Raw genomic sequence first — 23,330 nt, forward strand, 5'->3', positions numbered from 1 at the left:
AATTTAATTTTCGGAATTCCCATACAATTATCTGTATTTAGCATTCAGTTGGCAATATGAACCCCAAACATACTTTTGGTCTGTATCTGTACTTCATCGGTATTACACAATAGCTGAATACTTTAAAACTCAAACCCCACTAACATGCCTTTAATCACGTCTGTCTCATCTCCAGAAGCTGCCTAGTCAATTGTCTTCACAGGTCAAGCAGATGACATCACACAAAGTGGCTGGAAAAGAGTGATGTGACTTATGGCAAGTCAGAGCAGGAATCAACACTTTAAATCTCCATGTTTTTTGGAAACACCTTGACATACTATATAGTATGCCTCTATATCTATTGGATATTTAAACTTAAAGCATTATGAACCAAATGATCTAAAAACATCTCAAAACCTCCCATACATTTGATTCTACATGGATCTATATGCAGTATGTTTGAAATTACCAGCTCATAATGTCTTACCCTCACACCCTTCATTCCTGCCCTCTCAATCTCTGTTGATGGCTTTGCTTTATAATTTCACTGGGGAAAAAAATGGAAGCATCCACATGAAAATTCTCTTCTCTTTTCTTCATTGAATACACCAAACTGTCTGCTTCTGCACCTACAGCCTCAGTGTTTCCTATTACAATAAATGAAGTGACATTGTAGCTGTATTTTCTCCCTCCCATTGCCAAGTGCTTTCTCAACTTTTTTATTAACCTACAAACATACTCTGGAAAAAAAAATGGAAAAAAGCTCATATTCCCCTTTAGCAATAGGTAGTTTCCATTCTCTGATTTCCCTCATAGAAACATCATCTTAAAGAATTACTTGAGGTAACTTCTCCTTCTCTACTACCTCTCCTCCCATTCTCTTCTTCCCACTTCAGTAAGACTTCCAGTCAGACCCCCCCTCATTGAAATTAATCTTATCAAGGTCATCAACAACGTCCATGTTAACAAAATCATTGTTGGCTTTTGTTCTTCATTTTACTCAGCCTCTTGGCAATATTGAAACACTGAGTTGCCCCTTGTTGAACTTTCTTCTGGCTTCTGAGATACCAGTCTATCCTGTCTTTTCCTCCAATCTTGCTGACCACTTTTTCTCAGCTTTCTTTGTTAGTTGCTCCTCTCTGTTCAACCCCTATATATTGCGGGACCCCAACGCTCAATACAAGGCCTTCAACTCTTGTTCATAAAAATCTTCTCGTTGGATGATTTTGTTTGGTCAGTTAAGATGCTTCCTAATAACATCTACATAATTTCCACATTCTTATCTCTAGTTCCACCTCCCCACTGACCATTAAAACCCAAGGGAAGATGACATTTGGCATCACAATGAAGCTGGGCCAAAAAGAAATTGCTGATTTCCTCCTCACCTATTCCTGTCTGCCTCTTAGAAAATATTTCAGCTCTCCATCAATGTGCTTAAGCAAAACCTATGAACATCCCAGATTTCTCTTTATCCTTCACACTTCACATTAAAGCTATTAACCAAACCATCGGCAATGCCATCAAATCATACCTTGAGCCACCCACCTCTCTCCATCTTTACCACTATCATCCTGGTCCCAGTAACCATCCTCTCAGACCCAGAATATAGCAATGGCTTCCCAACTATCTCTCTGTTTTCAGCCTTAGCTCTCATTCAGACCACTCTCCATAATGTAGTCAGAATAATTTTTGAAATGGAAATAGGCCAGGTCAATCCCTTGCAAGAAATTTTCCAATGGATTTTCACTACACTCAGGATAAAATCCAAATTTCTCTTCACCTATAATCCAAAAGGACTTCTGGCCCATGCTTCTAAGTCTACCTCATTTTCTAACACTTCTCTCATTACTGAATAAAGTTCAGTCACACTAGCCTTCTTTGTGACCCCTGAAAATCCCCACCTCATTTCTGACTTGGAGACTTTGTGTCCAGTATTCCTTCTGCTCAGATCTTTATATTTTTGTTTAGCTTATTCCTTCTTATAACTTAGCTCTCACGTCAAGAGCCACCAGCTCAGAAAAGCCTTCCTTAACTACTCAACAAGATTAGCTCCAATTCTATTCTTCTTTATCATCTCATTCTCCTTATTTTCATTAATTTGTTAAACTTTTTATACAATGATGTACTCTCCAGCATCAAAAACATTGCCTGACACAAAAATGCTCTATCAGGACTTGTTGAATTAAATGCTTTCTCAAACACAAGTTCATCAATAACAAATTGGTTTAATCAATATAAAAGTTTTTCTGTAACTTCCTAAAATTCTGAAGGCAACAGATATATAGGAAAATAAGGAAAGCGTTACTTAGACATACTGTAATACTTGAACTAGACAATTCATTACCACTTGAATTTGTACTTTTTCTTCCAATGAACTAGATATTATATATATATGTATATATAGTACATAATAATATATAAGACATATAGGTCAGTTTTATAAATATTTGGCTTTAATTGAATTAGCAAAAATCATTACAAATATGAGAATTTAAATTTTAAATCATGTATAATTATTTGGTTGTATAAACTCCTAAAAAGACTGTAAGAGGACACAGCTAAACAATAGCAAAGGATGTTCTTGACCTAAATATCATTCAATTATGATTATAAATCATTATAAATGGTTATTTTGTGTTTAATGAAGGCATTCAGTAAAGGTAAAAAAATACTCAATAATTACTCAATAATTGCATTGTCCTCTTGACTGTTATTATAAATGTGAGATATGTTCCCTAATTGAGTTACATCTTCTAAAACCATGTTGAAAATTTTTGGTTAGAAAAGAGTTAATGCAGATACCACCTGGCCCATAGAAAATGAAACACATATATTTGATGAATGAGTGAATGAACATGCATGCTCATTTTTTTCATCCCATTCTGCCCACCTACCCTTGGACCACTACGACTTCACCTAAACGGTCAGTTCTTCAGTGTGGCCTCCATATTGTTAAATTCAAGACTCTTCATTTTACTTAATCTATTTATAAGCGACATCTAACATAGCTGACCACCATTTCTGCCTCTGTTCATTTAGCTTCTAGAACATCATGTTCCCAGGTTTTTTGCTGTTGTTATTGTTTTTTTCCCCCTAATTTTCAATTTTCTTTGCTGTTTTCCCCACCTCTCTATCTCTACACCATAAAGTGTGTTAAGGGCTCACTTCTCAAACATCTCTATCTATATTCACTTCCTCAATGATCTTCTCTCTCTTCATGCCTTTAAATACCATAAATGTTATTAAATGCTAATTTTATGTTCCAGATTAGACTATACCACACTTGTCTAATTGCATACTTGACAAATTCACTTGGATATTTAAGCTAAATCTTAAGTTTAATGTGTCCAAAATTGAGCCTCAGCTTTCTCTACCAAGAGTTGATCTATCTACATTCTTCCCTATCTTAAAAATACCACAACTCCAGTACTTCTAGTTCCTCAGGCAAAAACTACACAGCCATACACCATATCCAAAATCTGTTAACTCCAAAATAAAATAAAATCCTAATGATATACCTCATGATAAAGAAAGTGGTGGTTACTGGGCAAGAACTAGGCCACTATTCTGTTCTGCTTCTCATGCCAAAGGTCTCATCTTCTGTTGTTAATGGAGGGAGTGGGAGAGTGGACTAGCTTTTTGGAAGAGAGAAAACCATGTGGGGAAACAGGTGGCATCCTTAGTGAGGAGGTAGAGGTTGATTCCACCTCCTCTAATCTCTTGGAATTTGGTTGGCAAAATGGGTATCAAGCTATGAGGAATTTGAGAAACAAGAAAGAGGATCATAGGGGAAGGGAGGGAAAAATGAAACAAGATGAAACCAGAGAGGGAGACAAACCATAAAGAGACTCTTAATTTCACAAAACAAACTGAGGGTTGCTAGAGGGGAAGTGGGGGAGGGATAGGGTGACTGAGGAATGGACACTGGAGAGGGTATGTGCTATGGTGAGTGCTGTGAATTGTGTAGGACTGATGATTCACACACCTTTACTCCTGAAACAAATAATACATTATATGTTTTAAAAAATTAAAAAAAAAAATATGTGTCAAGTAACTGGGTGACTTCTGGGATCTCTGTAACCATTTAGGAAGTCACTACAAGTTGAAAGACACAAAATCTTCACCATTGGTATTAAACTAGGATAGGAACACCATCCATTTACAAAAAAATGCAGCCAGGAATTGATTTCATCCTGCATCAAAGGCAGAAACTCCCAGCCTACTGGCTGCCTGGCTCACCGAAGCAATTTCATTAGTCTTGCAATAGGCTTCCTTGAAATTTTCAAGATTGATGTTACGATTACAAAGGGATTTTAGTGTGTATTCACACTCTTGCCACTTCTCATCACCCTCATGGCTACCAGTCATCAGTGTTAGATGGATTACTGCAATAGCTTTGCCTCCCTGCTCACACTTTTGCCCCACCTCGTACCACCTAACTTCTGTTCTCAAAAAACCCAGGTGATTCTGTATAAGTACAAAATCATACTATACCTCCGTTCACACAGTTCAACTGGTTTCTTACTGCTCAGACTGAAAGTGAGTTTTTTTTTTTTCAAGATTTTCTTTATTTTTGACAGAGGGATAGAAAGCACAAACAGTGGGAGAAGCAGGCAGAGAGAGGGGGAAAAGCAGGCTCCCCACAGAGCAGGGAGCCTATGTGGGGATTGATCCCAGGACGGAGATCATGACCTGAGCTGAAGGCAGACGCTTAACTGACTGACACCCAGGCGGCCCTGAAAGTGAGTTTCTACAATGATCTAAATCTGTCCTTCTCAGTTAAATTTCTAATCTCTTTTTCTACCTTACTTCCCATCCTCCCTCTGTATAAGGGCCCTTGGCTGAGTATGGTGATTCAGGATCTTCACACCTATTCCAGACAATGAAGAATGTTTGTTGTGTTTATTTCTGGGTCCTAGTGGCACCTACCGTATAGTAAACCTCTAATACCTGCTGAATGAAGGAGCAAATAACAATAACAACTTCAAAATCTCGAGGCATTTTCTGGCTTTGAGTGCTCCGTTCTCTTCAAAGTACTTCTCTCCTCTTTCCTTTCTAAGACCCTAGATTTGCTGTTTACATTTAAGGAGATATCTTTAATCTCCCAAAACTCCAGGGTAATAACTAGATTATATAAAACTGTTATGTCACTTTCTTCCTATGGGTATTGCCATTTACAATGCAACTTCTGAAAAAAATACATTAATTGTAAGTGCCATTGTCTTTAAAAAACAATAACTATTTATTCAAATTACGGTTTTGAAATTTTTTTAATTGTGTTGACCAAGATACCGAGAACCATATATAACTTCATTAGATCTAAATAATACTATTAAGATAAAATGCTTTAGGAAAACTAAAGAAGCTATTTTAAACACAGAATAAAAAGCCTTAATAACTTAAATAATGATAATATTCTTTGAATCAAGAAATATTTCATGTACCTTTAAGTGAATGAATATTATATTGTATATCAATAAAAGATGCAAACATTTAATTTTTGAAAATTACCAAGTAGGCACCAACATACACAGGGAAAACAATTGCTTTTGGAATCAAGACTTGTAACAAAACCTTAGTTGATGGGAATTCCTGCCACTTTTAACAAGATAAAAAATGTGTAAACATGGAGCTTTGGGTAAATGAGTTATGAAGTCATCATTTTATCACCTGCATTTATTCTAGATATATGTAAAAGGTGGCAAATAATGTCAGAAAATACAGATTAATGAGAGTAAACAAGAGCAACTCACAAGACAAAGATCACTCTTTCAGGTCTGGATTTAGGTTAGACTGAAATAGGGCAGAACTCAGACTAGCTTCACCCTGTTTAGCAGACTAGGTTGTCTCATGTCGTTTCTAGGATTATCTGCTATACTGAAGTACAGGAAAAAACAAGACCAATAACACCTTGACTTCCCATGTTAAATGTGGCCTTAGAAAAAATCTAAGTGACAAACTGGAACCAGGTTATTACAACATGCACCATGGACCAAAAGTACCACTGGTTGGTTGGCTCAGGGCCTCCAGTTTCCTAGCAAAAGCAGAGGTATCCAGATGTATTTTGTTCTACATTTGGAAAAGTGCAATGCCAAGGTTCTGCCCATAGTTTTGCCTATATGTGAGGTGAGAACAAGCAGGCACAGCCACCAACCCGCCCAGCAGAGTGTCTGTCAACAGTTCCTTAAAAGACATGGAAATAGTTGTAATACCAGAAAATGGCTCATATAATTGGCCCATGTGTTCTTTTTTAGGTAAAGTGGTCTGGCTGCTAAAGCGCATTCTAGACTTAGGTACACTTTGCATCACAGTGAACTACTTGGGATCAGTCACTCTATAGTGTTTTAGAGGCTTTATGTTAAAAATTTGTAGCAAGAGGTAAATGCTCATTAACTCATTCTAGTATTTGAATTCCAGAACATTTGAATATATTTATTATTATCTCAGTAGTTCCATATTACAGGATAATTTTTAATGTACTACCAATATTTTAAATATTGAATTATTTGAAACATTCATTCCTTCATCTCTAGCATTTCCAATTTCTATGTCAGTATCTCCAGTGCTACTGATTATCCTACCTTCCAGAACTTTTATTATTTTAACTCCTCTTTCTTACCTGTCCTGTCCTCACATTTATCTCACAGATAATCTCCTCTATTTTTCCACCCATCCTTTCATTCAACAGATTTGTTGAACCACCAACAATATTCAATCAACAAATATTTACTGAGCATGTCTATGCATCAGGCACAGGGTTATAAACATTAATAAGGTAGGATGCTTACCCTTCCAGAAATTTAAAGTCTTGGAAGGGAAAACAGACATGTAACTATTTAATTGCAACAAAACTGTTATACTTTCAATAGGTTTGAATGAAATACTTTAGGAACACAGAAGTAGTAGGACAGAGGGATGAGTGCACCAGAGAAAATTTTGCAGAAAGACAATATTTGAGCTTAGTCTTGAATAAGAGATTATGTGGAGGAGACAGGAAGCACAGACATTTGGGGCAGAGATGAAACTGATGAGCAAAGAGACACGAGGAAGCACAACCACCTTTGAGAACAGTGAAAATAGTTCGATATGAACACAGATCAGGATATACACAATGGAGTTGAGGGCCATAGGCAGAATTGACAAGATGTGTCTCCTTTATTAAACATTAATCAAAGTGGGCTTCAACTTGAGAGCATCCAGAAGTTAACAGAAGTTTTAAACAGCTGAGTAACCACCACAGACTTGTTTCAAGAAAAAGAGAGATTTAGTAACAATGAGGAAGGTGTACTAAAGTGAAAAATAAAGTAGGAACAGACTGGTATAGTCTGTTGGGTCAGAAGCTGTGGTACACTCTTGAGGTGAGATAATGAGCAAAGGTTAGGATGAATTGGAAGAGATGAATTCAAAAGACATTTCTGAGACAGAATCTACAGCATTCGGCATGTAACTATGTTTGCGTGCATGTTATGTGAACGTGGGAAGAAAGAAGGACAGCATGGCAAGAGCTGGGGGGAAGGGGACCAGTTTTCTATTCTGTGAGGTGTTTTGTTTTGTTTTGCTTTGCTTACAGAAAACTGAGCTGATGCTGTTGAGATCCACTAAGAATCCAGGAAAAGAAGTAGGATCACAGGCAAGGGTAAAGGGAAAAGGGTAAGGCTTTCCTTTTCTTTTCAGACATCTTAAGGTTGAAGTAACTGTGGAGTAATATCACACAGAGATGACCTTTGGAAATATGAAAATGAAGCTCAAAGAGATGACAGTTACATGGAGATACAGACTAGGTATGGACAATATACCATCAATACACAGATGGTATTTAAAGTAAAAGGAGTAGATAATATCTTACAGGAAGGGAGAAGGCCAAAAGGAAAAACCTAAGAAACAAAGTCTTACAAGACGAGCTGGAAAAAGAATGCATTGATGAAATAACCAGAAAAATAAAACAACCAAACAATAAGGTGAAAAGCCCGTGGAAAGGAAAGGCCTGAAAAACAGCATATGTGCAACAATATCAAATGTCTTATCTCCTTTCAGCTTGTGGTTTTATTCTTTACACCAATTTTACCATTGAGAAAAGCAGTGCCCTGAAGGGTTGCTGACTGTCAGAGGTCACATACCAGTAAGCGGCACAGGCAAATGTGAACCTGCTGCTATCGAGGGCCAAAGCTAGTGTTTTTTCCTCTAAAAATACATTGCCTCTTCCAGCAACAGTTTCCTTTGGTAATGTAAGAGCTCTAGTTTCTCAGCTTACCCAGAAGTAAAAGTGGGTAACCTCTCTCTTTAAAGTGCTTGTCTGAAGTAAAAACTTGTAAGACTTTTTTATTTATGAGCTTTCAAAAAGAAAGCCAACTAGGGGGCCTTTCCAAGCATCACTGGTTTCAAAAATGAATAACTCATTTCTCGCCTTCCTGATTCTGCCCCAGGTATGTGCTTTCCTTAACCTACTCTTCTAGAAGGTTCCATGGAAACACCACCTGCCTGTCTCTCTTCCTCTAGGTGAGCTATGTCCTCCAATTCAGGATCCTGACCACCTTCCAGGAACACCATAAACCCCACCTTTCCCACCGATTAACTCTCTCCGTTAGGAATATTCCATTACTCTGTGCTCCCTTGGCATTATTCACACACCTCTGCAGAGAATTTTATGCCCTTGTTTACTCTAACATTTTCAAATGTGTCTATTCTTTCTTCTCAAACAACCTATAAGCTCTTCAAGGGAAGATGCGGCTTCCAGAGTCAATTTTTAACTCAATTAGTTAAATGAGGATAAGAGTAGGGATAAAGGGGCGCCTGAGTGGCTCAGTGGGTTAAAGCCTCTGCCTTCGGCTCTGGTCATGATCCCAGGGTCCTGGGATCAAACCCCACATCGGGCTCCCTGCTCAGCAGGGAGGCTGCTTCCCTCTCTCTCTGCCTGCTGCTCTGCCTACTTGTGATCTCTGTTTGTCAAATAAATAAATAAAATCTTAAAAAAAAAAAAAAAGAGTAGGGATAGGGATGTGATGCTAGTAAATGTGGATGTGGTTTGGTTGCCATAGGTTCAAATACAACGAGTACACTAACATTAACTCCAAGCGTAAATAAGGTTACTGGCTGTTCACATTTTTAATGTGATGTGACATCTAGCACACAAGTAGACGAAGTGATGGCACCTCTAGGGTATGGCAGACTTTACAGGAAATAGCTCTTGAAGCCAAATTTTAATTTTGCTTTCTCAGAATAAGTACACTTTCAAATAATTATGTGAATAAATAACATTTTCACAAGGTTGATCAACATCTGTACTTCTATTACTATGTAATACATAAGTCAACTATATTTCACATAAAATAGTATTGTTCTTTTAGGCTTTCCCCTTAAATGTGTATTCTAGAAAATGTGTTCCAGTACAGCTGGGCAATGAAGTTCTTTGCAGCCGATTAATGGCCAAGACACAGTTCCAGTGCTAATAGTATCTAAGGGCAACACAACATAAACCCTGGCTGGTTTCTAAATCTACATTTCAAGGATAGAATGAAACCAGTGAAACTAAAAAGAAACCCATATAAACACACCAGACTAGACATCATACAATAGGCAGTTATTTTCTTTGGAAGTCAGACATGAAAACGAATCATAGAACTGTTCTTTCATTATTTCCATATTACTTAAAACACACACAAATATTCTCAGGTTTCTTTTTGTGGGTTCAAACTCCCAAGTTCTTCCTTATTTTAAATAAAGCAATGGAATGCCTATCCACATGGAATAAGCATAAAGTGGCCTACTTGGAAAGGCTCCATAATTGGCTCTTGCTGTTCTAAAGCTCACAAATGAAGAAGTCATAGAATATTTTACTTTGGATAAACGCTTTAAAATACGCAAAAAGCCGAAATGTGAGACATTACAGATGTCACAAACTGCACAGAATTTTGGAAAGAGCTAACGATTTCCTCAGGTATTTTATTTAAACACTATGGGGAGACATAAAATTAACTCTCAGTCATAGTCACATTTACTGAGACCTTAAAACATACCTGATGAGCTAAATTTTACATAGGTTATCTCATTCAATCCCACAACAACCCTCTGCAGTGAGTACACATGCTAGACATGAGGGAACAGAAGTAGAAAGAAATTAATTTGCTCTAAGTCACACAGCTAGTGGGTATCAGTGCCAGAATTTAAACCCAGACCACCTGATTGCCAGGCCCTGATTCTTAACCTCTGATGAGTTCTATTGAGTGCTACCTACTTTCTTCAGGGTAATTTTTTTTTTCCTAATGAAAATTAAAATAATATGTTACATTTTGTAACGGGTAATGTGAACTTAAAACTTCCATATGTCATGAAAGTTGCCTAGAGAATACTCATCAGCACTAATGTAAAAGAAGAAAGAAGAAAACTAGAATGCATTAAAATTAATTATACCCTACAATGTATCCAAAGGAGAAATGTAATTCCCAATTTTCACTCTATAAGCATTGCTATCACCAATAATTACTTACCAGTTTTTGCTAGTACATTCCTAATTTTAGTATAATAGATATTTGAAAATGTTTTACATATTTAAGATATAAAGTAATACATTCATTAATAAGTAATATCCCAATAGCCTTTAAAAAGTAAGTTTGTGGGTTGCCTGGGTGGCTCAGTCAATTAAGTGTCCCACTCTAGATTTCCACTCTGGTCATAATCTCAGAGTCGTGAGATCGAGCCCTGCGTACAGCTCCGCTCTGGGCAAGGAGCCCACTTAAGATTCTCTTACTCCCTCTCCCTTGGCCCCTCCCCACCTTTCTAAAAATAATAATAAATAATAATAATAATAATAATAATGTAAGTTTGTTTCCCAAACTTGCTGTTTTACTCTAAAAATAAATACAATGTTATTATGGATAAACCACATTTTTAAAAAAATATTTGTCCAGGCTTGTTTTCACATGTCAAAGTGCACAAATAAACCCACAAGAAAAAAAAGTAATTGCCAAAGCACTGCTTCCCATAAAGAACCACAGAAACATACCCTTTACCGTGGGTCATTTACATATTGGTAAGAAGCAAGGACCCATTGGAAAGTTATCAATAATCCAGAAAATTGCTTTAAGTTATTGGTCCCTGATTTTTCAGATCCACCATTCATGAGTTCCATCAGTTAGGAATTAGAAAGCAATTGTTCTACGAAGTCACTTAAAAGCAAATGCGTGAGCTGTTGAGCATTTTCAGTATAGGAGTCTTCCCGGTAAGGGTAGAATGTAGAGCTTTTAGTAGGAACATTGCATCTGAAGATATTCAATTCTACTCTGAAATTCAAAGAACTCTTAGAATAAAGGGAACACTGATAAAAGAATATGCAGATGAAGATAGTCCCCAAGAAAATCTGCCTTTTTTTTTTTTTTTCTAATTTCATACAGGTCAAATGGTAATGATTAAATAATAGCATGAGGGAATTTAACCAGGAAGACCAAAAGCATTAATAAACATTTTTTGTACATACCATTTGAAAAATGTCCTTACCATATACTGCATATTAGACGCTGTTGGATACACCTGACTTCGTAATTTATTATGAAGGTCCAAGATACTCTGCATGTCATTGTCTGTGATGGCCCTTTTCCCTCTCTGCTTGGCCATCCACCACTCACCATCCTCATCCATGTACTTTTCCAAAAGTTTCTCCAATAAAGTAGCATTAGGAACTACCATGGCTGGAATTGCTCTAGCCATGAATAGCACTGTGGTTACTCTGAGCCACTCCTGCGCGGTACACTTCATAATGAATGATCTCAGGATTTCCCCGGGAAAATCTCCAAGACAGGTTCTTCCTCTCCTTTTGGCTATAACGACATGCGGTGTGATTAAGGTGAAAATCGAGGCAGATATTAATTTTCTAATAACAAAAGCAAAATAAGTTACAAAGGAAGTGTGCCAGTTTGATTTGTTTATATAATGCTAACAAAAGGACATGCATTTTTCGGAATAACTATCTCCAATTCATTTTTCTCTAGGGGATTTTTCACAATGCATTATTTTCACAAAATAAACAATTATATGTACCAAGATAACATGCATGAGGCGAAAATAAATGGAAAAATTAGCCCGAAGAGCCCAACCTTGAAATCAGTTTTTGAAAGGCTTTATTTAAATGGCTATATATTGCATACAGCCTGGAAAGTATATTATCTATCTACAGTGTTTTCTACCAATCTAGGGGTCCATGTTTCTGTGTCTTAAGGTATCGTTTTATGTTAGTGTCCCATCTCTAGTTCTCAGACACTCAGACACATGTCTACAACATGCTGAAACTGAGGTGAATGTTTTAAAGTTCAAAATGTCATTCATACATATATCCTCCGGTACATCTAGAAGGCCCATGAAACTAACGCCAAAGAATGGTCTGGGAGGAATCTCCTCTTACCAGGCGCAGGGCAAGAAGAATTCAATCATTACTTCCTGGAAAGTGTGTGCCCAACCTGTGGCCCGCACCCGATAAAGCTAATAGTTCACCAGCAACTTCAGCCTTTCCTCCCACACGCCGCAGGCGCGCTCTTCACTTAACCCAAACGGAAAGCGCGCGACAGGAGGAGGGGAAGGTGAAACCCACAGTCACTTGGAAGCACAAGCGCCCGCAGATCTCCATCGCTGCAACTTTGGAAGCAGCCCCCTCACTCTCCGTGTCCACCCACTCTCTACAAGTTGGCTTTTTTTTCCTTTTTTTTTTTTTTTTTTAAGACGGGTTTTAGAAGAAAAAGGTAGATAGGAAAATGTGGAAGCCTGACGACTCGGCGATGCGTTTTAGAAATGCTCTTACCTCTCCAGCGTGAAGTTCCGTAAGATCCCGGAGCGGAGCACCACGTCCGGCCTCCCACAGCCGCCCCAGCCTGTGCACGCGACCGCACACACGGAGTCGGGTCGGGAAGGACCGGGGCGTGGCGCGTCCTGGAGCGACGAGGGCGCTGATAAGAGGGTGGCCGCGAGCCTGGGCCTCCGCGGCTCCGTCAGGACCTGCAGCAGGCGAAGCGCTCCAAAGTTAGAGCCTGAAATTCGGGCCGAAAGAGAGCCGCCCGGCTAAGCCACGGTGGGCGCCAGAGCTCCCCCGAGCGCTCTCCACAGGAGCAAGGGGCGGGGACAGGAGCCGGGCTGGGAGGCAAAGGCTCGCGGCGATTTCGCGCTCCCGCTCGGAGAAGCCGCTGTGCGCAGAGCCAGGAGCCGAGCGCTTCCGCCGGTCCCCCGAGCTCCCGGGCATTTATTGCGGTCCCTGCGCGCGCACGTGACGTGAGCGCCCCTCCTCGCCCACCCCCACCTCTACCCTGTCTGGCCCGCTGCCTGCTGCGGAGCGGGGAGCAGCCGCCCTGCTTCTCCCCCAGCCCAGCGAAGCCTGGGCGCTTGGCCTTTGTGGGCGTACTTTGGGCTTCAGAGGCCCGGCGTGCGGATCAGGACCCCGTAGGAGGCGTATGCGAGGACGGCCCCAACTCCTCCCGCCCCTCACAGCTCCTCTGCTTCCAGAGGTCTTCTTCCTAGTTGCTTCCTGAGATGCTCCAATGACTTTAACAACCCTTACAGAAAAAGAGGCGCCCCAGAGACCATGCAGTAGGAGTGGGGATGGGTTAACACCTCAGATCCTGGAGATGCAGAATGTTACGGGGGGCGGGGGCAGCGGGATGGGGAAGGAAAGGCTTTTTCTCTTATTTTCTCCGGGATATCACTTCTGTTTCCAGGACCCAGTGTCTAGAATTGAGTTGTTGTCCTTTTTGGCTCCCTTAAACCTTTATGATGACCAGATGGACAAGGGGTTTCATAGAATGATGTAATGACCTGTCATTTGGGATTGTCTGACAGTTGAGAGTCTCATTTGATCTATAAAATATGTGGCATTCGCATCCCAAGGTGACCAGAGCAGTGTTTTGTTTTTTGTTTTTTTTTTTTTTTCATTTATAAGGATGTAGATATTTTTGGAGTTGATATATAAAGGGCCCCCTACATTAATTCATCAGTGCTATATTAACAGGAATTCAAAACCCAGCCCTAGACTTGATAGTGAAATGAGTGCCGGTTTCTCTGTTGTCCATGTTATAATTTGGAGTATGAAAATAATTAGTTTTTTTCAATTAGTAAGCATTATTTAATTCATTTACCTTTGCTTCCCTTCTGTAGTAAGCCATAATTTTAATTCTTTATTTCTAAATGCTATAGTATATAGCATATGATCAAATGAAGTAAAACATTTTGATAGTAACTCTCAGATCATCCCAAGCTGCTACCTGTCTATTTCCACAATACAATTACACTTTATGAAACCTAAAGACTGACATTAAAGCCTCAAGTGAACTTGAGACCTTGATTCCTCTCACAATAAACAAAAGGGAAACAGCACCTATCAGAAGGGCACAGAAGGTGAAAAATTTTGGTGCACATACAACTTTCATAGGTGTAATTTTTGCAACTTCATAGCAGTTTAAGCACAAAAAGACTGTTGCCTTGTACTTTTCAAACAGTTATTTATAACTCTTCTGCACAGGGTTCAGAAAATTGGCTTTTCCTCCTGGAAACTACAATTTTGAGGCAGCATTGAAAAGTATGCTGAGTATCAAATAAAAAAATCTTAAAATTAATAACAGAACTTGAAACGTTTTCAAAGTGAATTTGAACTGAGAAGAAGGGAAATAAGATGATAAGGACCCAAAGTTAAATGCACTGACTCTTGAATGTTTCCATCATAAGCCTTTCCACACAATATACAAATCAGACACCTAAAGGCTTACATTAAAGAAAATAAGATTTGCTTTTAAGGTTTTATTTCCAAACTCTCCAGACCAAAAAAACAAACAAACAAAAAAAACAAAACTGTATCCCTTGGCTCAGCATTTACATTGGCTTCCAATTTGGTACTTCAGGTCATATTTTTATGTAGAAGAATGATTCAAACATTCATTATATTAAATATCAACATTTTGATAACATAGCTTATCATATCTGGTTTAATATATATGCCTGAAATGTTCTGAAGAGAAGTGACAGTATTCTTGAATACTCAAAAGATGATACTCTTCACGTTGTTATTTGTGGTTGAAAAATCCGTATGTAGACAGAGCGAACATCTTCTCCACACTGAATTCATGTAAAAATGGCACTTTGGTTTGTGGCTAAGGATGTTACTTATAAAGCCATGGTTGTTTTTAGCATTACTGCTTTCTTGTGGCAGACGCTGTTGATTGCTTAACCAACAACCAGGCTTCCACCCCTTTCTTCCAAGCCTGCAGTTTACTGAGGGTGGTCACACTCTCACATCCCGTCCAGCAGACATCTTTAGGAGATGAATGTTGATTGACTAAAGCCAGTCGTCACAATTTAACCCTGCTGGCAGTGATTGATTTCGCATGGACGTGCCATGCAGTCCTGGCTACTGAACGGATGAAAGAATTGTCTTAGGTATGAGGAGAAGGGTTGGCAAGATTTTCTTCTGTAATAGAAAGAGAGAAAAAAGGCAAAAATGTTCCGGCAGGTACTGATAAGTTTGTAAGTTTAAAGATACAGATGTTATTGTACAAAGAAGAGGAGCAAGCCTGAGAGCAGAGACCTATCAGCTTGGCTGAATGGATGGATGGATAGTTCTGTCTCTTTGCCATTGGCCAGTCCTTGAACACCTGCCTACAAGAGAGATAATAAATGCATTGTTTAGGTCACATTGACTTGGGTGCTCAGTTACTTGTTGCTCAAAGTATTCTAAGAGACATATTGCGCAAAGAAGATACTTTCCTCTGGCAATGTCATTTTGTCCATGATGCTATCATTTTCTGCTAATGTGCATACTTAGATGCTATCTTTAAATACATTCCTATGCGTTTTTCTGTCCCTGCCCTTGCAAAAGTAGGTATGGGCATACCTCAGAGATATAGTGGTTTCATTTCCAGACCATTGCAATAAAGCAAGTAACATAATAAAGCAAGTCAAATGAGGGTTTTTTTTTGTTTCCCAGTGCATATACAAGCTATGTTTATACTATACTGTAGTCTACTAAGTGTGCAATAGCTATGTCTAAAAAACAATGTATATCTTAATTTAAAAATATTTCTAAAACATGCTAAGGGTCATCTGAGCTTTTAGTGAGTCATAATCTTTTTGCTGGTGGAGGGACTTACCTCAGTGTTGCTGGCTGCTGACACATCCAGGGTTGGTTACCGAAGGTTGGGGCGGCTGTGGTAATTTTTAAAACAACAATGAAGTGTGCCACATTGATTGACTCTTTCATTCACAAATGATTTCTCTGTAGCTTGTGATGCTGTTTGAGAGCATTTACCCACAGCAGAACTTCTTTCAAAATTGAGTAAATCCTCTCAAACCCTGCTTCTGCCTTAACAACTAAGTTTATGTGATATTCTAAATCCTTTACTGTCATTTAAAAAATCTTCACAGCATCTTCACCGGGAGTAGATTCCATCTCAAGAACCACTTTCTTTGCTCATCCTTAAGAAGCAACTCCTCATCCATTCCAGTTTTATTGTGATGTTGCAGCAATTCAATCACATCTTCAGGCTCCACTACTAGTTCTGGTTCTCATGCTATTTCCACCACACTTGCAATGACTTCCTCCACTGAAGTCTTGAACCCCTCAATGTCATCGATGAGAATTGGAATCAACTTCTCCCAAACTCCTATTGATGTTGATATTTTGACCTTTTCCTATGAAGGACACATGTTCTTGAGGGCATCTAGAATAGCTTAATCTTTCCAGAGGTTTTCAATTTACTTTGCCTAAATCCATCAGAGAAATCATTATCTATGGCAGCTATAACCTCATGAAATGTATTTCTTTAAATAACAAGATTTGTAAGCCAAAATTACTCTTTAATCTGTAAGTGGCAGAATGAATGTTGTGTTAGTGGGCATGAAAACAATATTAATCTCATTGTACATCTCCACCAGAGTTCTTGGGTGACCAGAAACTTGTCAATGAGCAATAATTTTTGTAAGGAAGCTTTTTCTCTCAGCAATAGGTCGTAACAGTGGGCTAAAAGTATTCAGTTAACCCTGTTATAAACAGATGTGCTATCAAATAGGCATTGCTTCCTTTATAGAGCACAAGGAAGTAGATTTAGCATCATTCTTAAGAGCCCTAGGATTTTCAGAATGGGAAATGAGCTTAAAGTCTTAAAGGCTTTAAAGACTTAAAGACTTAAAGTCATCAGTTGCTTTAGCCCCTAACTGAAAGTGAGCCTACATATGAAGCTTTAAAACCAGGCATTGACTTCTCCTCTCTAGCTATGAAAGTCCTAGATGGCATCGTTTTTCTATTAGAAGGCTGTTCTGTCTACATTGAAAATCTGTTGTTTCCTGTAGCCACACTCATTAACTATCTTAGCTGGATGTTCTGGAGAACTTGGGGCAGCTTCTACATCAGCACTTGCTGCTCTACCTTGGACTTTGATGTTATGGAGATGGCTTCTTCCATAAAACTCATAAGTCAATTTCTTCTAGCTTCAAATTTTTTTCTGCAGCTCCCTCACCTCTCTCAGCCTTCAGAATTTAGGAGAGTCAGGGCCCTGCTCTGCAGGAGGCTTATGCTTAACAGAGTGTTGTGGCTTATCTGACCCCCTATTCAGAACATTAAAACATTCTGTGTATCAGCAACAAGGCTGTTTTGCTTTCTTATCATTTGTGTATTCACTGAAATGGCACTGCTAATTTCCTTTAAGACCTCTTCTTTTACATTCACAATTTGGCTAATTGGCGCAAGAGGCCCAGTTTTAGATCTATCTCTGTTTTCAGCATACTCTCCTCACTAAGCTTAATTATTTCTGGGCTGTTTTTTTTTTTAATTTAAATTAAGAGGCGGTGATTATTCTTTCACTTGAACACTTAGAAACCATTATAGGATTATTAATTAGCTTAATTTTAACATTGTTGTCTTTCAGGAATTAGAGAGGCCCAATAAAAGGGAAAGAGACCAAGCAATGGCCGGTCAGTGAAGCAGAGTACACACAACATTTATTGAGTTCACAGATTTGCAGGGGCGTGGTTCATAGCACCCTAAAAGAATCACAGTAGTACCATGAAAGATCACTGGTCACAGATCATCGTAACCAACACCACAACAAAGAAAAAGCTTGAAATATTTTGGGAATTACCAAAATGTGACACAGAGACAAGAAGTGAGCAAATGCTTCTGGAAAAATGGCATGATAGCCTTGCTTGACACAGGGTTGCTGCAAACTTCAATTTGCAAAAATTGCATCATCTGTAAAGTGCAATGAAACAAAACATAATAAAATGAGGTTTGCCTGTATATATTTATCTGTATATATTCCCCTATAGGCATTGTATCCACGGTATGGTTTCATGACCCTCAAACCTGGACCTCAAGCTGAGGCACTGGCTGTTTTGGTAGTATACCATTGATAAACCCATCCTCCGCTAGGGGATATAAGAAGAGAATTCCTGTCTTGTTTTAAGAGGTGGACTCAGTATTGTGCAATGTTTTGAAGTGTGGAATTTTAAATTAAGATGCTGGAGTTAGCTCCATGAACTGTTACTAGTCATGGGATCTTGATTTTGTTTCTTGGCCACTATGAGCCCCTAAACTTCCTCTTTAAGAGGAAATAATAATAGTAGCTACCTTAACCCTTGTCACTTTGTGTACTAAGATGAGTTAATTGGGTACCTGGGTGGCACAGTTGGTTAAGCATCAGACTCTTGGTTTTGGCTGGGGTCATGATCTTGGGTCATGAGATCCACCTGGCATTGGGTTCCACACTCAGTACAGAGTCTGCTTGAGACTATCTTTCCCTCTCCACTATGCACTCTTTCTCTAAAATAAATAGGTGGATCTTTGAAAAGAGAGAAAGAGAGAGCATTAATGCATGGGAACACTTAAAACAGTAACAAAAAAAGTTCTCAACAAGAATTAAATATTATTATAAGAACTAAACTAGAGACTTTATATATGTTATTTTATAAACTCAATGGGATTTAATCAAAATACTATGCAGTTTAGAAGTTTAACTTTTAAATCAAAGACAAGTAACTGGCTATAGACATGATGAAAACAATCTATAATATTTCTGGCAACGTGTAGTCAATTTTCTTCTCATTGTTTTTATGGTATTTAATTCATCTTACCATAGGAAACAGTCTACACTCTTACTCAAAGCAGCCCTTTGTCTCTGCTCAACATCTGAAATATATATGTATATGTATATGTCTTTCATGTATATGTACGCCAGATTTTAATGAATGCCATATATAGTCTTTCTACTCTAACTGCACGCATGCAATCAGTTATCAAACCTTGATTATTGAACTGTAATATATATACATTAAAATGCAGAAATCTTTAATGTGCAGCTTGAAATTTTACAAAGTTAACACACCTGTGTGAAAACCACTCAGATCCAGATAGAGAATATAATCATCCCCTCAAAGCCTATTTTGTGCCTCTTTCCTGATATGTCCTCCCTAAAGATAACTAATATTCTTACTTTTTATCTACAATTAGCTTTGCCTATTCTTAATTTATACATAAATGGAATCATACAACAGATTCTTCCATTATCTGACTTCTTTTGCATCTTATTTCTTTCAGATTCAGTATGTCTTTGAGGGTGATCCATGTTGTTGTATATGGCAATAATTTGTTCTTTTTCTTTGGTGATATTACCACAATTTATTTATCCATTCTGTTGTTCAATATTAGAGTTGTTTCCAGTTTAGGAGTGTAAAAATAATCCTGCTAGGAACATTCCTGTACATGTCTTTTAGCACACATATTTACACTTTTTTAATTGGCTATATAGCTAGGAGTAGAACTACTGAGTCCTAATGTATACTTATGTACAATTTCAGTAGATAATACTGAATTGTATACTTTTTTCTTATTGATTTGCAGGAATCTTTTGTAAGTGTTGGTGGTGTCTTATTTAGATGTAAAATATTCATTTCTTATTTCTCTCCTTCCATTGTCTTTTCTCTCTTGTAATCATGTCTCTTGATGAACACAATGTCTTAATTTTAATGAAGTTCATTTTATCAATCCTTTTTCTTTCGGTAAATGATGTGTGTGACCTGTTGGAGAAATATTTGCCTATCCCAAAGTCATGAAGAAAGTTCTCCTATGTTATCTTCTGCCTCTGTTATTTTATACTTTACAATCAGGTCTTTGATCCACCCAGAATGGATTTTTGTGTTATGCTATGTCAAAGGCATAACTGATTTTTTAAAGAAAGATTGCTGCATTTCTTGTAGCCATCGCCATAAAACTATGAATTTGTTCTGGAAAAAAAGGTAAGTTTCAGAATGGGAAGATAGAAAAATGTCATTGTTCTTGAAATCTAGAGTCACTATGATGCTTTGATCAGATTATTTAAAACATAAATGCTGAGATCCATATTGATGCCATAACCTGCAAACTCTTTAACCTGTTTCCTGAAGTCTAGGAAAGTAATTATTTTAAGCTTATTATTAGATTTTTGGAGAACCTATTTTGTCATCTATTTGAAACCTGACCCATCTACATTCACTAAGTGCAGTGATTCATTTAAAAGATATTTTCTTTTACCACCAGAGCCGTCCTACATTATCTGAAAAAAAAAAAACCAAAATTTCAATAATTTCCATAAATATTTCTGAGCCTTTGTAGATCCTGTTCTCACTGCTTGGAGTCTCCTCCATTTATTCTTCTTTGAATACCCAATCTCTAACCATTCTTCTCCACAAAGATTTTAACTGATCCAGCCAACCATTATCTCTGTTATTTCATTTTCCTCTCTTATCAATATCTATTGTGTAAATGATAGCTATGGATGTACTTATCTTATCTCCAACAATGTTAAGAGCTCCTAGAGAAGGGAGATCATGTTTATGTGACTTTGTATTTCCTACACTTTACGTTAAATAAACAAATGAATTTGGATTTTTGGAATATTCAGTGTTTCTCAGAATGGTACACATATGTCCCTGGATATACAAACCTGTTATCAGGAGAACTAGAATTCACAAAACAAAGTACATTATACTAGAGATGATTTTCACTTGGAGCTCTTTTTTTTTTTTTTTCCTGAGGGAAAACACAGTGCAACAAATGTTTATGTCATAAATGAATTACAAAGCAGGTGGGCAATTCAGATTGATTTTAAAATGAAAACCAAGCATGGCATTAACTTAAAAAAAAAAAGAATGCATGTTTAAACCATGCATTCTTTTCAATATATCATTTCTCTTTTTTTTTTTTTAAGATTTTATTTATTTATTTGACAGACAGAGATCACAGGTAGACAGAGAGGCAGGCAGAGAGAGAGGAAGGGAAGCAGGCTCCCCGCTGAGCAGAGAGCCCGATGAGGGGCTCGATCCCAGGACCCTGGGATCATGACCTGAGCCGAAAGCAGAAGCTTTAACCCAGACGCCCCTCTTTTCAATATATCATTTCTAAACATTCATAGGAAAATGACGTTTGCTAAGGTAAAGAGAAGCAAGTCAAATATTTATTAAAAATTATATTTCAGAATGATACATTACTTAACTGATGTCCTACTATGTATGTTTCACCTATTGATGGATTGCTTCTATTTCCATAGGTCTCTTTATAGCTTATATGAAGACCTGGCACCTGTGTATTGTTAGCATTTGCAACATTGTAAATTACAGCAGGAGCCAGAGATGTGAAACTGAAAGAGCTATTCATTGATATTAAACTGTCCACCCTGGTTGAAATATTATATTTTCATTTCTTTAAATTAGAATATCCATAACAGCTAAAAACCTTTAAAAATAAAGAAGTGTCTCTGAAGTGCATTTAGCCTAAGAAATCATGCTGCAGCTTTATCTTTGTATTTTAAGCTTTTATTTTAATTCCAGCAGTTAACATACAATGTTATATTAGTTTCAGGTGTACAACATAGTGATTCAACACTTCCTTCCAACACCCACTGCTCATCACAAGTGAACTCCTTAATCCCCATCACATATTTTGCCCATCCCGCCACCCACCACCCTTCTCATAACCATCATTTTGTTCTCTATAGTTTAGAGTCTGTTTCCTGGTTTGCCTCCCTCTCTCTCTTTTTTTCTCTCTTTGCTCATTTGTTCTGTCCCTGAAATTCCACATTTGAGTGATATCATTTGATATTTCTCTTTCTCTGACTTATTTCACTTAGCATAATACCCTCTAGCTCCATCCATGTCATTTCCAATGACAAGATTTCATTCTTTTTATGGTTGAGTAATATTCTGGTGTATATATATATGTGTGTGTGTGTGTGTGTATATATATATGTATATATACATATATATATGTATATATATAGCTCCATATATATATATATATATGTATGTATATATATAGCTCCATCCATGTCATTTCCAATGACAAGATTTCATTCTTTTTATGGTTGAGTAATATTCTGGTGTATATATATATGTGTGTGTGTGTATATATATATATACGTATATATACATATATATACGTATATATATATATACACACACACACACACATATATATATACACATATATATATATGATCTTCTTTATCCATTCTTCAGTCAATAGACACTTAGGTTGTTTCCATAGTTTGGCCATTGTAGAACTACCCTATGATACAACAAGTGCACTACTAGGTAGTTACCCAAAGAATACAAAAACAGTAATTGAAAGGGATTCAGTTTCATCTTTTAATAATCATTTTATTTCTAGATCTACAGAAGTGCTTCACTATGTGCCTGGGCTAGAGGGTGTATTTCAGGTTTATCAGGAAGGGATGTTGAAAGATGAGCATTATAAAAAGAAAAGTATTCACACTTTCATCTACAGAATTAATGTCGAAGACAGGTTTTTCATCCTAACATAAGGAGAATGAAAATGTTCTCCACTATCATTAGCTAACAAAAATCTGCAGTCCACTTTTAATGGTAATTTTAAAGAATCACATTGAACAAAAGTGAAACAATTGAAATATCTAGTGTTTTCTGCAAAAAAATTATATATATGATTATGAAATACAAAAATTACATATATAAAGTATGTATGCATATATGTATGAATACATAGCATCTGAATGTTAAATACATTATTTTGCTAGATAATGGGAGAAATGAAGAAAATTTAATTTAATTTAATTTATTTATTTTTTAAAATATTTTATTTATCCATTGGACAGAGAGAGAGAGATCACAAGTAGGCAGAGAGGCAGGCAGAGAGAGAGAGGAAGGGAAGCAGGCTCCCCGCCGAGCAGAGAGCCCGATGCTGCGGGGCTCGATCCCAGGACCCTGCGATCACGACCTGAGCCGAAGGCAGAGACTCAAACCACTGAGCCACCCAGGTGCCCCAGAAAATTTAATTTTAAATAGAGAAGTTGTAAGGGGAAACCCTAGAAATATGGAAGAAAATG

At 37.6% G+C, this 23,330-nt stretch overlaps 1 protein-coding gene across 1 annotated transcript in view; it reads right to left on the reverse strand.

Annotated features, from left to right (window-relative positions):
• CRISPLD1 (cysteine rich secretory protein LCCL domain containing 1) overlaps positions 1 to 11,727 on the reverse strand; it is a gene marked incomplete at both ends in the record, with an annotated part of 43,841 nt that extends 32,114 nt beyond the window's left edge. The window contains one exon of the mRNA XM_080802877.1: positions 11,470 to 11,727. Within this exon, the coding sequence (XP_080659003.1) occupies positions 11,470 to 11,727 (258 nt within the window). The remainder of the gene's footprint in view (positions 1 to 11,469) is intronic.
• Positions 11,728 to 23,330: the final 11,603 nt, after the last annotated feature.

The sequence above is a fragment of the Martes martes genome (assembly GCF_963455335.1).
Source record: "Martes martes genome assembly, chromosome: 4".
NCBI lineage: Eukaryota > Metazoa > Chordata > Mammalia > Carnivora > Mustelidae > Martes > Martes martes.